General features: G+C 39.3%; 2 protein-coding genes across 6 annotated transcripts; both read right to left on the bottom strand.

The window, feature by feature from the left end:
- Window positions 1-5,225: 5,225 nt before the first annotated feature.
- spn-D (spindle D) lies at window positions 5,226-6,432 on the bottom strand. Of its 2 annotated transcripts, XM_017245400.3 has the most exons (6): window positions 6,316-6,372; window positions 6,153-6,249; window positions 5,989-6,095; window positions 5,774-5,931; window positions 5,592-5,720; window positions 5,226-5,510 (listed from the first exon to the last, which is right to left on the bottom strand). In XM_017245400.3, exons 1-6 carry the CDS (start codon window positions 6,335-6,337, stop codon window positions 5,334-5,336), a joined length of 690 nt encoding a protein of 229 aa, XP_017100889.2. In that variant the 5' UTR covers window positions 6,338-6,372; the 3' UTR covers window positions 5,226-5,333. The 2 variants fall into 2 exon arrangements, with proteins under 2 accessions (XP_017100889.2, XP_017100888.2); XM_017245399.3 differs by having other exon boundaries at window positions 5,227-5,510; window positions 6,153-6,432.
- A 4,315-nt stretch (window positions 6,433-10,747) lies between these two features.
- LOC108128040 (putative trypsin-6) lies at window positions 10,748-14,805 on the bottom strand. Of its 4 annotated transcripts, none has more exons than XR_011443171.1 (5): window positions 14,267-14,805; window positions 13,925-14,189; window positions 12,129-13,798; window positions 11,794-12,067; window positions 10,748-11,231 (listed from the first exon to the last, which is right to left on the bottom strand). XR_011443171.1 is itself a non-coding variant. In XM_043211929.2 (3 exons), exons 1-3 carry the CDS (start codon window positions 14,671-14,673, stop codon window positions 13,385-13,387), a joined length of 1,095 nt encoding a protein of 364 aa, XP_043067864.1. In that variant the 5' UTR covers window positions 14,674-14,781; the 3' UTR covers window positions 12,128-13,384. The 4 variants fall into 4 exon arrangements, 1 of the variants encoding a protein (XP_043067864.1); XR_011443169.1 differs by having other exon boundaries at window positions 13,916-14,189; window positions 14,267-14,781; XR_011443170.1 differs by lacking the exon at window positions 11,794-12,067 and having other exon boundaries at window positions 13,916-14,189; window positions 14,267-14,781.
- Between the last annotated feature and the right edge of the window lie 57 nt (window positions 14,806-14,862).

Here is a 14,862-nt window from a genome sequence, read left to right as displayed (position 1 = left end):
GAAGCAGAAAATGCCAGGAATTTTCGCTTGATTGTGGCTGCTTTTGGTTCCCCTATATTCGTTCCTGCACTGAGAGAAAAATATAAAGAAAATTCTTGGAAAATAGGATCATCAAGTTAAACATTTTTAAACTTTCTGAGACAAGTAGAAACTGCTTAGCTTTTCATATTCCTATCACACTAATTGAAATGTTTTAAGGAACTCTTTAATTATTTTATTAATGTTATAAATATCTATAAATAACTTTTGAAAATTTGGGAAATTCCTAAAATACTAAATTAAATTTTTTTGAAATAAATCAACACTGTTTACATGGCAAAATTTCCCAACTAAAACGCAGTATTACCTTTAAACTTTAATGATTAAAGTTAATAAATTATAAACTCTATATTTTCTTTCTGTGTAAAATGGCTCAAGTGTTTTATTTAGTTATTGAACACTGTCCATTTTGAACCGTTGCGGCTGAGCGAAATTTTAGCGGAATTTTTGGCGCTTTTTTCATGCATTATTTTTTTGCTGGCCAACCTCTTTGCCGGCCATGTTTCGATTGTTGGTGTTGTTGCTGTTTTTTTAATTAACGCGCGATACGTTTTCAACTTTGAAGGGCCATGGAGCGCACATGATGGGCATATAACTCATTGGAATTATGGTGGAAGAGGAAGAGGAAGCAGGCCAACCGTCCAGAAGACCAGAAGAGCATAAGACCTCGAACGAACCAAAAACCCGCCCGGCCAGAACAGAACGTACATAAACTTTATCCGTCTATAATCTAAATATGTTTCTCTGTTGCTCTTTGCGCCGTTGTCGTGGCTGTTGCAACAATTTGCTGCAAATTGAAAGCCAATTACGTTGTTTGCAGCATGCCAAGGCAGCGACGGTTGGATCGGATCGGCATGGATCGGCTTGTTTCGGATTGGATTGAGGCCTTATAGCCGGGCAGACGATGGGCAAAATTGCGGGGCACACAGCCTGGGTAGACGACATAAATATCAAATACAGGTCCATAAATTTGAAACCAATTAGCCAACTTAAATTGATAATAGTTGCTGCTGCTGCTGCTGCGATGGGTTTCGGAGCCTAGTATTTCCCTACTGGCCAATGGCCGCTGGGCACAGGAAGCTGCCACCGACGCTCGAGAGGATCTCTTTGGCGATTCGCTAATGGCAGTGCCATTTGATGACATACGTCGCTCGTGTTGAGCTGGCAATTTTCGACCGGCAATTGCTGGCCATATATGTATGTAAAGGACACCGAACTGATGCCACAGTTGCTGCACAACGGCGTCTCATATGTCGCATGTCGTGCCTGTCGTGTCGTTCTAATCACAATTGCGGCTGTCTCTGTCTCTATCTCTGCCTTCCCGTAACTGCTGCGCCTTTTTATGGCGCTTTTATGCAAAACAACTTAATTTCAATGCCCGATCCGTTTGCAACAATGCAGCGCGTAAAATATGCACTCGCAGCCAAACGGGCAGCGGTGGAGAAAAACTGAGAAACGAAAGACTTAGGCAACGAACTCGTAGAAATGTTTCGCCTATTTGCCTCTGTGTCGAGCTGTTATAGAAAATTATCTGAAACTGATTTGATATATATTCAAATAGGCGCTGTGCGACACATGTTGCTGCTGTTACATGCAACATTTGCTGTATTTGCAGCACGCAGCAACAACAACAGAGAAGCCAACGAGAAACAGAGCTCCTGGCGGAGCCAACTGGTAGCCGGGTTAGACTTGTCGTTGTTATTTGTATGAAATGCTGTGGATAACATCGCTTGCAGTAAACGTTTAGTTTGTGTTTTAATTAAAATATTTTCCACATTCTCCCCGCCGCCCGCTCTGCCACAGCGACGACAGTTGCAGATTGCCGCTGAGAAACACGCCGTGGCTGAGGCTCGATCAAGATCTAGGCACATCCGTGTCGTAGCAGACAAGTGGCATTTATAAGCAACATTATAAACTAATTCAGGCGGGGAGTTTATTGGCTAATACACCTGGAAAACGGTCCAAAAAAAAGCCTGTAGGGAAAGCTCTTAAAGGCCTCACAATAAATCCGGGGATAGTGCTAATACTAACACAAATTTTTTCATACTTAGACTTACAATAAAATGACTAATTTGGCTTAAATGTCAAAACATTTAGAGTTAATCCTTCTGGCCATTTAGCCCCTCTTAGCCAGTCATTAATTGATTAAGTCAGCCCCCAAAACAACCAGCTTCCAGAAGAAGAAAGACCCAAAAACAATAAAAACCGGTGGATGGTCTGAAAAATCACTAATCTGTGCCAGAATCAAGCTTTATAAATGTCAGAGTCGACATTAATGTAGCACATTTATCTAATTAGACAAGCATTTTGAGCATGATGCTCCGCTCTCGCTCCACGCCAAATAAATTAATCAGCTAATTGATGAGCATAAATTACGGGCATGCAAATGAGCTCTCCGACTTTTGCCTTATTGATGGCCGGGCCAAATTGAATTGGGCAAATGAGCGCAACCGGGCTATTATGCATGTCAATGGCCGTTGCCGAAGGGCCACCCACTGGGCAGCAAAATATAAAAAAGAAAGACTTCCCAAAATGCAGCCGTACAACTCAATTAATAACAATTTCTAAGAACAATAAGGCAGCTACCAGTCGATGCAGCCGAGGGAGGTGCAATCCTTTTTGGCCAACATTTGATTATCTCACGGCCAGTGTGGCTGGCTCCTTCTGCTGGATGTAGTTGTTGTTGTCGTTGAGGGTTTAGCTGTTGTTGTTATCGGGTGCTGCCATCGGGGCGGTCGCGCGGTGTTGCGGAATTAGCCGCTCTCGGCCTGAACTTTGGCGGAGCACGAGGTCGTGGCCAAATTGCCAGGCCATGCTCGGCACAGGAATGTTTGTTGGCTTTTTGGGCTTTTTGTTTTAATTGAAACCCGTACGAAATGGAAAATGACTTTTAACTTGCCAGCTAGCTAAATTAGTCGCAGAGAAAAAAATTACAATTTTATAGATATATTATAATATGTGTCTGTATTTTAAAAAATGTATTTACAATTAAAACTCCTTATTATCTTACTCTAATTTTACATTTCATTTTATTTGTAAAATAAATGCATTTATAAATCCTTTTTATTGCATTTTTAATAACTCTTTCATAAATCATTATTTTTCAATCACTCACTTTTACAACTGCCACTAGTTAGTGGTTAATTTTTTCCCCTGTGGTAAATATATCTTGGCCGTGGCAGACTATTTCTAATTTTGCAGCGCGAGTACATTACCAGGGCATTCGGGAATTTATGGCGGGCCAGGCGGTGTCGAAAATAGCGCCAGCAACTAACCGCGACTGGAGAGCGATGACGACGGAGACTATGCGAGCCCGATGTTGATAGCTTTTTGCCAGTTGAAGTTACTTTCTAATGCTGCAGACAACGGATCGGATCGAAACGGAACGGAGGATGAGGATGAGGATGCATTGCCCACGAAAGTCATAAGCGCAACCGAGGCAATTAAGTTCGAGCGACAAGTTGCGCCGCTGGAAGCCAGGAAACACCGTCGATGTATAACTCGGCGGGCGGGGCTCAGTGTGAGGGCGGGGGTGTGCAGCTGTGGCGGCAGTTACAAGTTTATGGCTCGAAACGGATCGCACGTAATGGGATTTGCGCTGAGCGACAGCGATAGCCTGTGACTGTGACTGCAGCAGCCGCAGGAACAGCAACAGCAAAAGCCAATGCAAAAGCACCAGCAACCAGCAACACCGCACAGATGCTGCCACAGATTGAGGCACGGCTTTGGAGTCAGTGCCACAAGTGCAGTTTCAACTCCAGCGCCTCAATAAAGCCGATCGCGTTACCAATTAGGCGTGCACACTCGACTAAACAGCCGCCTCCTTCTGGCAAGTGGAAATTGAATTAGTTGTCGCTGCATATGCGTGACTTAGCTGCTGGCCTGAGCTGCTTGAACGGAAAGCACTTAAAAAAAAAGACAGAACAACTTGACAAAGTTTAAATTTAATACGAAATGGGAAGCAGTACCATTCTAGTAGAATTACAAGAGGGTATTATGTACCAAGTATACTAGAAACTTATGCTTATTTTTCCTCAGTGATTAGCCTCTGAGCTAGAGAGCAACTAGCACCCTGGTTTGGGTGTCGCCTCTGTACGTATATGTAAACATTTTTTACACTTTGCCACATTCCAGCGTCGTGCGCATAAATCAGCCAGTGCTCGCCTGTCAATCTGCAACTGCGCCATCGATAGCATCACGGGCCTCGGCGAGGAGCAGATTGGAGGAGCTTTTAGCAAGTGTTCAGCAGCCGGCTGGGTGTGCGCCTGGTTGTGTCTTAGATTTCTGTGCCAAATACGAATAATGGCCAACGAAAGGATCCAGTTTTTCCTTCATATTTTTTCACTGGAAAACATTTTCATTCGCTTATTAAGAAGGCAAATGTAAAAAATAATAAAAATGTAATTGTATAATTTTTAAAATACTACACGTTTAAGGGGTTATATGCAGTTGTACCGCGCAAAAATATGGATTTTTATCGATTTGTTTTTGACACCATAGAAAATATTTATGAAAAATGTTTTACCGACGTTGTTTAGTACATGTTTCTGGGTACCTAATTAAATTTTTTCATAAAAAAAATATTACATAACAAAAATGTTATAGCCGAATTCCCGGATCGTCTTTTTTCGATGGTGTCTTGCGGTGGACATGATTTCTCGAAAACGGTTCATCAGAAATCCAAAATTCAAAAAAGTTTAGTTAGTATATTGTATTGTCTAGTCCGTGAATGAGGGATTTTTAAAAATTTTGATTAAAAAAAAAAATGGCGACGTTTTTAACAAAAAATGTACTTTTTCAACGTATAAGATTTTCGTTTTTTGTGCTTTAAAAAAGGAGTTTTCAAAAAAATTGAAAATCCCTCGTTCACGGACTAGCTAATATCATAATAAATAAGTGGTCAAAATTTGGTGTTGATCGGATTAGTAGTTTTTTAGTAATCGTGTCCACCGCAAAAGCAATTTCCCAAAAAAAAGATTCTGAGATAATCGCGTTTAAAGTTTCAAGTTTGTTCAAGTTTTATATGCAGATAGTGCGGTATAAATAGCTACAGCTTCTGTTCCAATGCTCCGATCGTTATGAATTTTTGTGAGAGTATTCCCAATAGAATATACTTAAAGAATATGCAATAAAAAAAAAATCGATTTTTTCATATATCACAACTGTATATAACCCCTTAATGCAATAATAATTTAAATACCTAGACTTATTCACATGTACAATTTGCATATTATAAAAACACAAATAATTAAAAGGCATAGCGATACAGAAAATTCAAAATTTCAAATTTGGCTTTAGCTGGGTGAATTAATTAGCCGACACGTTTCCCATGTCTTTCCCACGTAGCGCTGCCAGCTCCGTGAAAACCAGATGCGTTCATTGATCAGGTGAGAATGCAGATCTCCCAGGGCGGGCACAAGACGGAAACGCTCCTTGCTGACGCGATATGTAAGCACATTAGTTACCACCCACTACAACAACAAAAAAATACATATATTGCTTAAACAGGACTTTTTACAAAGCGAAAGGTAGTTAAAGGCCTCGAAACTTACAGCCACTTTGTATTTTCGCTGCAACTCTCTCATGCTTTCATGAAGCTCTAATAGCAGTTCAAACATCTTACTTTTATTTTCAAGCATTCGCAGGGTAAACGCCAGAGAATCAATAACAATTAGCTTGATCTGAAAGAATACACATTAAGTTGGCAATTCAATAATTATAAAAAAAGTAATACATTTTTATGATTTTCCAGGTGCGAGTGACAACTCAAAACACTGGCCATCAACTGAACTTCATTTGAGCATCTAACATAGTGAACATTTTGAAGCATTTTATGAGCTTTAAAGTCAGGTACTTTGTGAGCATATTGCCTTTCCAATGCAGTCGCTAATTCTAAACAAAAAAGTGCGTTTTAAATATACATTTACCATAAAAAAATAACTTACATACGTAGCAAACGATGAGGGTTAAAGTCTTGCCGAGTATCTATGAATAAAGCGCTTCCCTCCAATCCGCCAGCAGTTTTTGGAATTTGTACACTTAGACAAAGATTCATGCTAAAATATTAAATATATTTTTCTATAATTTATTCAGTAAATCATTTCAAAACATACCACATTTGTGTTTTACCGGTACCCGAATTTCCAATCAGTTCAGTAATATGTCCCAATGAAATTCCACCTCCAAAATGTCGATCCATACCTTGGGTACCTGTAGATATTTTATTTGGCTTCCTTTGTGTTAAATCCCAGGCGGTGTTATTAAATATGTTTTTACTTGACCCAGATGGGGTTTCCATGCCGCCAAAAAACAAATGTAAACAATCAATCAGCTGTTACTATTGCACGCCACCGGTTTCAGAGATGGAACTTTTGTTTGAGATGATTCTTTTGGATATTTATCGAAATGCCTAGAAATATGCAACAAGAACCGTATATAGTTGAATATTATTTATTTTTATTTATTTATATTTATTTATTTATATATTTTGCGCTCTTTCAAAATTGAGGAAATGGATGATAGGGTAGAGACCATTGTATGTTGGTAGACCCCAAGTCGAACATAAGACCCTAAGCGGGTCGTGTTGTGCATATGTCAAACTACAATGGCTAAGCAATAGAGGACCATAGTTTCAAGTCCTTCTATGAAGAAGATTGAAATGTAATCGTGTTAGTAAATGCTGACTATCTTCATCATCATTTATGAGGTTACGTAGAAAACCGACATCCAGCATTGACCTACAATTTATTAAGGGGGGTAAGTAAGTAAGAGTCTACTACGATAAGAGGGAAGATGAAGATTCGCATCACAGTTATACCTTTAAGATTCTATGCGGTCTTGGTGTACTTGGGGAAACCAGACACTCCAGTATCGGACGGACCAAAAGAAATAAATAAACTTTAAGTAAAACCCATGACACCTTTAGCCTTATCAACCATTGAGGCAATAAGGTCGTCAAATTTTAGTTTTAAGTCTAATGAGAAAACAAGAGCATTAACCAAGTCGACTACCCTGAGGGACTTCAGATGTAGCACGGACGAAGCGGGAATGTACAAATTTAAATAAGACTCTTCGTGCTCTTCCATTTAAGAAGCTGGAGCTCCACGTTAGGAGGTCTGCAGGAAATCCCAAAATATTCAGTTTATTCAAAAGGAGTAGGTGATTTACTGAATCGAATGCGTTACTGAAGTCTGTGTAAATAATATCGGCTTTAAATCCCTTACGGAAGCCATCTATGACAAAGTACATGTACATATGTATGTACTATAACGCGATATAACGCGATGTATGTACTATATGGCGATTCGAAGGGCTCTATTTTCGAAAGCTTGCATAGTTCGGACATTCGTCTTGCTCGCAGTTCCCCAGAGCTGTATGCCGTACGTCCAGATAGGGCGTATTATTGCCTTGTAGATGAGGAGTTTAGTGGAAGTTCTCAGCTTCGATCTCCTACCCATAAGAGTAGCAAGATACTTGAGAGAGTATTTCTGCGCAGATTTCAGACTGTATTGGACGAGACTGGCTTGATTCCAGACCATCAATTTGGTTTCAGGCGTTGTCACGCCACCCCGGAGCAATGCCACAGGATTGTACAAATGATTCTAAACAGCCTGGAGAAGAAGAAATATTGTTTTCCGTGACGTCAAGCAAGCATTTGACAGGGTCCGGCATCGAGGACTACGAATGAAGATAAAAAGGAGCGTACCCCATGAGCATTACGCCTTCCTCAAGTCATACCTGAATGACAGGTCATTTAGGGTCAGATGTGGAAACGCAAGGTCAGCTTATAGGCCCATTAAGGCAGGTGTCCCGCAGGGCAGTGTTCTTGGTCCAATACTCTACACACTATACACAGCAAATATGCCTGTTATAGATGAAGAAGATTTGCTAGACGACAAAGCTTTCCTAGCCTCGGCAAGCTTGCCACAGGATGCCTCTGAGTGTCTCCAGCTCGATGCCCTCGACCCGATGGAACATTGTAATTAATCATGATAAGTCCGCCCAAACAACTTTTACCTTGAGGAGAGGCGATTGTCCACAGATTAGCATTGGAGGCATTGCCATACCACCTAACTCAACCCCTAAATACTTGGGAATGCCGTTGGACAGGCGTCTAACATGGAGAACCCATCTACTGCGCAAACGAATGCAAATACAGGAAAAGCTGCGGCATCTTAACTGGTTGATTGGACGAAAGTCAACCCTGGAGCTGAGGGTAAAACTACTAATATATAAGACAATAGTGAAGCCAGTATGGTATCCAACTGTGGGGCACAGCGAGTCCAAGCAATATAAAAGTCATTCAGCTGGCACAGAACAGAGCTCTCAGGACGCTGTCTTGAGCTAATCCTTACCATGACAATTTGACTATTCATTCATGCTCATAGGCATCCCTATAGTCAGCGCTGAAGTTAGAAGATTCGCCGCTAAATACAAGGACAAGCTAACACGACATCCCAACACATGTGCCACCAATTTGCTGGACAGCAGCAGCACCAAAAGAAGAATCAATATGAAGCATCCACTGGATTTATTAAATTAAGTTTTTAGATTCATAACTTGTATTTATTAAACTGGTTCACTTAAAAAGGTTCACTTAAAAAATTTTATTATTGTCCCTAAGGACAGATTGTAAATAAAACTTTCAAATGTTATAAAAAAAAAAAAATACATATATACAAATACATCTAAAAAAAAAATCAAAAAAATAAAAAGTTTGGAATTTTAAGTCAAGCGCACCAAGTAAAAACAGAAAAATAATCCTATTAGAAATGAATCAAAATTTTCAGTCAGGTCTTCCAATATGGTAAAAGGATGGGACTCTGTTCAAAACAGAAAAGCCTGCGGACGATTTTTAGATGGCTCGATGTGGAAGCAAATCTGCAACAATACATACTACAACCAAGTTCTAACACGTTACAGAGGCACTCTAGTAAAAAAGGGAGAACCCTATACTGTTTTTAAATCAGATTTAAGCCAAAAAGTAGATCTAATGGTATTTTTTCTTATTGACGAAATGCGCGAGTGCAGCTTTGTGAAGGTGACCAGCATGAACAAATTCCAGTGCATGAATAGTGCTTTTAAAATGAAGGACATAAAAACGAACAAAAGTCTTTTGGCGTGCTTACCTTACAGGTTACGCTTGGCTGAAGAATTATTCCTCCGTTGCGGTAGTGGGAGCAATTATATGATCAATGAAAATAGTTCTACGATACTCTACTATGCCAATGTGGCTAAACGGTTGAGTGAACTTCATTCTGGTAAATATAATCGGGAACAAGAAATGAACGATTTAGATGGAGAATTAGCTACAGACAAAGCTTCTTTATATTCCACCAGTATGATTATCGTAATACTTACGGTGTTACTCGTAATATTTGTGGTATGCCGTTGGACTTAGTCTCTAGCTAAAAAATAGCAAGTTACCTCGTGCTTTAAAAATAAAAAATACATCTTTTTTAAAATTTGTTTCAGAGCTGACCCATTTTTTTGCTGAAAAATATCATTAAACTTTTGGCTGTGTTTAGTCAATTATTAATTGGTGGTAATGAAAATAAAGGTAAAATTAATTACTGAGGGAAAGCTAAGTACTTAGAAAAAAATCGTTCTATGGAAAAAAAAATAATAATACAAAAAGTAATAAAAAAAAATCCGCGGTATAGAAACTTATCTTTGTAATCTGGACACTCAACGTGCTCCTTGTCCCTATTAGTAAAAATCCACAAACCCTATTCAGCACGAACTCCAAAAGAGAGGAATGGAGCCCGAAGCCCAGTGCTTCTACTCTACTCTGAATTAGACGGGAATTTGTGGTGCGCTGTTTTTCATGACTTACACAGGCCCGGAGCAGGCCGGGGCTTAAAACTGAGATTCGTGCGGGCCCGGTCCTTAGCAAAAAAGCCCGGCTCGTAAAAACCCGAAATAGGCCGTAAAAGCTCGAAATGATTCCCAAATAATAAGTGAGCTTAAAACAATGACCCTAAGCGCATTAGAATTAAGTTTTTTCTTCCAATCGCTCATTTGGTTGGACTTTTCTTGAACCCCCCTTATAGAGAGATGAATTTCCTCAAAGAGGAAAAACAAAGATAATGTGCTAGCTACGGTAAAATCAGTGCTCTCCGAATTTATAGGAGATTTGACCATTCTGGCTATTCCAGCCAGTTCGTCTACGAGCGAAAGCCTTTTTTCAATATCGGGTCATGTTTTAAATGAAAAACGCACTAGGCTAAAAATCACAAATTTAGAAAAAATTGTATTATATATTTATATGTATATACAAATTTCATGTCTTTTAAATTTCCTTTTAAGTGTAAATAAGTTTCGTGGCGAGCCGGGCCGGACCCGGGCCTTGGTAAAAAAAAACCTCGCACTCTCTCAGCTGCTCTGATTATGTCCGGCTCGACATCAGCCGGATTATGTTATCTTGACCGGGAGCTTTTCGGTAGATTTGTTAATGTATTTATTGTGCGAGCCGCGAAAGAGAATCATACCCCTCTGCAGTCTCAACCTATCTATCATACAGCTATGTACATAGCTATAGCTTCTAGTCTGTGCCCATGCACTATATACATATGTACCTCTTGCGGTATATTCGAGTGCCGGGGTTGTAATCCCTTCAGTGTGGAACACGCCACGTTAAATCAGTTCGGATAGTCTCCCAAGTAACCTAATCTAAGCTATCTCTGGATAGTAAAATTCAAATTGGCACTTGATAATTTAATTAAAGTTATAATTACTTGCTAAAACAAAATACAATTTTTGAAATGTGAATAAATTTAACTACACTGTAAAAACAACGTACATATAGTGCAAAAGAAGAATAAATAGTAATGAACTGACATTGTCTTGGAGTCTACGGAATTATGGAAAAATAAAGAATCATCCTCGGAATTTCTATCAGGCCGTAGGCCACGTGTGCTAGGCTCTAGCCACTCCTGATAGAAAAATACATCGGTGCAGACGCCATTGTAACCAGGGGAGCCACACCCAAATCCAAAGGAGATAATGCCATACAATTTATTGTTACAAATTAATGGGCCTCCAGAATCCCCCTTGCAAGTGCTCACTTCGAAGAATTTTGGATCTCCCGCACAGATCATAGATACTGGAGCCCATATAGAGTAGTTTTCGCAAAATGACTTTGGCCGAATTTTTAAATCAATATTAAGAACCTCTGCTGGTAATGGTCCATACTAAAAATAAAAGAAAAAATGTTAAAAAAAAAAACAAAAAAGGAAAGCTAACTTCTATGGCTCAAAATAAAATCAATAGGAACTTTCAACTTTCTATCTTCAAAAAACAAAAATGTAGGGTTTCTTCCGATAGTTAAGTTATATGGCAGCCATAGGTTATAGGATCCTTATGAAAGTTGGTATGTCGTATTATTAAGCCAAAAAATAGAGTCCATAGAAAATCGCAACTCTATAACTAAAAAAGTACCGAAGTTATTGCATTTCCGATCAATCAGTTATATGGTACCTATAGGATATAGTCGGCCGATCCCGGCCGTTCCAACTTATATACTGCGTGCAAAGGAAAGATGGATGTGTGCAAAGTTTCAATTCGATAGCCTTAGAAACATACAGACAAACAGGAAGGACGGACATGCTCATATCCACTCAGGAGGCGATCCTAATTAAGAATATATATACATAATAGGGTCGGAGATGTTTCCTTCATTTTGTCCCAAATTTCTGACCAAAATTAATTTCTGACCTTCTGCAATAATAAAAACAAGCCAGAGGCGAAACTAACCAGAACAACTCTACCCCAACCCACAGCAGTACATTTCATATTTATGGCCGGTGGCATGTTGGGCAAAAAGATCACGGCAACAGATGAACCCAGGGTAAGGTCCTTGCTAAGGAGCACCAATCCAATATCATAATTGATACTCTGGAAATGTTTGTAGTTGGGATGAGGCATAAGCTCCATTGCCTTGATAACCTGACTGGTGTTGATTTTCTGAAGTCTATTAGGAGTGCCTGCCACCACGGATATATCCTCCGCAACAAGCAACTTTCTTTTCCTAAAAACCAAAATGAACCAAGACGTATTACAGAAAAAGACGTGCTATTTTTGGAACATACGTGTCGAATAGGCAGTGGGCAGCTGTGACAATAAATTTCTTATGAATAATGGATCCTCCACAATAATGATAAGCTCCAAACCATTGCGGAGAGTCATAAATACGCAGTGACACAACGTACTTCACCAAGTTATTTGAAATAGGACGGTATCCTCCCGTTACCAGGTAATCAAATTCAAAAGGATCAAAGGTTTTGTTTGATACTGAAGGCGGGTTTTCCCCCTTGTCATACTGAAATTTTTCCTCCCCCCAATGGGAGTATCTTAAGAAGTTCGCATGCTCTCCAGCTGGTGTCAACAAGGATGAGGGATCCGAGGAAAACCCGATTGATAAGACCAGTCCTTTGTATATTACATTGTGTGAAAACATCAAAAAAAAATATACAAATAATTTTGACATTTTGAGTTTTTCAATAAAACTAAGAGAAATGAATATTGAGAATTCAAATACACAAAATTTTTAGTCAAGATATAAGCAAGTTTTTATTAAAAATGTTAAAAGGTTGGGATTCCCTAGTAAACAGAAAAGGATGTGACAGATTTATAGACGGATCAAGTTGGATGAAAATCTGTCATGATAAATATTACGACCGCGTAAAAGAACTTTACAGAGACGACTTGGTGAAAAAGGGAGACTCCTATGCGATTTTCAAGCTCAAGAAGAGTCAACTCAACGAACTGATGATCTTTTTCCGATTAGACCAAATCCAAGATTGTAACTTGGTCAAGGCGCTCGGCATGAATAAATTCCAGTGCATGAACCAGCTTGGCCGAAATTTAAAGAATATAACCACGAATCGTAGCATTTTGGCCTGTTTGCCCTACCGGTTTCATTTATCCGAAGAATTGTACTCGCATTGCGCTCGTCATAACAAAAGTAGAGTGGAAGTGGTGGGTCCCAGTAATTCTACGATACTGTACTACGCCAATATTGGAAATGAGATTGATAAACTACGTAACCAGATGGAAAATTCGGACTTATATAAAATGCATGATAGGACTCGAGGTGAAGCGCCAAACGTAATTTTATTTCTGTCTGCATTACTACTTATAGTATTGCTACGCTTTTGGACTTAAGCTTTGGTTTAAATAAGCAAAAGTAGCTTCATATAGGATTCGATTCGATATCCATTGCACTGAATACATTTATATTCGAGAGTCAAATCAAAACATTTATTATTCATAATGGTAAAATATTGTAAATTTGCTTAAATATAAATTTTGAATCTTTAATAAAGAAAATACAAATTTACGAATTCTATTCCCAAGCCGTTAAGGGTAATTTTAGAAAATAGTACAAAAATAAAGACGCCAAATACTGAGATACCTCTCCTTTGAAGCTGCGGAAAAATATGGGTGAACTTCCGCCATCAATTTCAGGCCATACACCTCGTGTGGCAGGCTCCAGCCAATCCCGGAAGAAATATACATCGGTGTATACTCCATAATAGCCAGGAGTGCCACAACCACGTCCATAAGAGACAGTGCCATACAACTTTAAGCCACAATATAGTGGTCCACCAGAATCACCGTAGCAACTGTCCACTTCGAAGAATTTCGGATCCCCGCCACAGATCATACCATCGGGATTCCATTTTGGCATATTTTCGCATAAAGTTTTTGACAGGACTTTTATGTCAACATTAACAGCCCCATCCGGAAAGGGTCCAAACTAAAAATAAAACGAATCTCAGAAAAAAAAAATCTTAGAAAACTAAAAAATAAAATAAGTCTTAGAAAAAAATTCTAAGAGTTTAGAAAGTAAACTATGAAAACCAGAAATCGGAACCTCGATAACTTGTCCCCATCCCACTACGGTGCAGTCCAAGTTTTTAGCCGGAGGTATGTCGGTTAGCAGGATGACGGCGACAGATGGACCCAACACTAGGTCTGTATTAAGTAACACCAATCCAATGTCAAACTTGTGGCCCATTTCTCGATTGTAATCGGGATGTGGAATAAGCTTTTTTGCCTTAACGACCTGAGTGCTGCTGATTCTTTCTAGCCTGTTGGGAGTGCCTGCCACAACGGTTACGTAATCAGCTTTTTCCAATCTTCCTTTTCTACATACAAAAAAGGTCCACCATCAGGTTACAGATTAGTAAAGAGACTTTATGGAATGTGTATACTTGCTGCTTACTTGGTAAAAAGACAATGAGCAGATGTGATAACACATTTTCTGTGTATGATAGCTCCTCCGCAAAAGTGATTATCTCCAAAGAATTGCTTAATTTTATTATATCGCAGTGATACCGTAAATTTAATCAAATTATTGTTTTTTGGGCGATATCCACCAGTGACCAAGTACTCTATTTCAAATGAATCAAAATCGTTGCCATTTTCCTGAAACTCATCCGTCTGTTTTTCCACTTCCTCATTCCGCTTATTTAGTGACCTCCATTCGGATGAACTTGTTCCATTGTCTCCGTTGGAAGTGAGCTGGGATGAGAATTCTGAGGGAAAGCAGACGGAGGGTATCACCAATAAGACCACGTCGATATGCATAAAAAGCAAGAAAAAATACACAAAGAATTTTGACAAGCTCATTTCGAGTTTCTGAAGTTTGAAGTCCTAAACCTAAACCTAAATTTTCTATTTATTAGAAGTTTGTAATATACTTAATTTGACCTCCTGACGCTATTCAGACAGGGTTCCTTTGACGATGAGCTAGAGGAAGCCACTCCCAATAGAGACCCGAATTTCACCCTGTGGAAGTTAACCAGTCTACTGGTTAAC

The sequence above is a fragment of the Drosophila bipectinata genome, chromosome 3R (assembly GCF_030179905.1).
Source record: "Drosophila bipectinata strain 14024-0381.07 chromosome 3R, DbipHiC1v2, whole genome shotgun sequence".
Taxonomy (NCBI): domain Eukaryota; kingdom Metazoa; phylum Arthropoda; class Insecta; order Diptera; family Drosophilidae; genus Drosophila; species Drosophila bipectinata.
The sequence above is the reverse complement of the archived record's forward strand: the minus strand, read 5'-3'. Positions and strand labels throughout refer to the sequence as shown.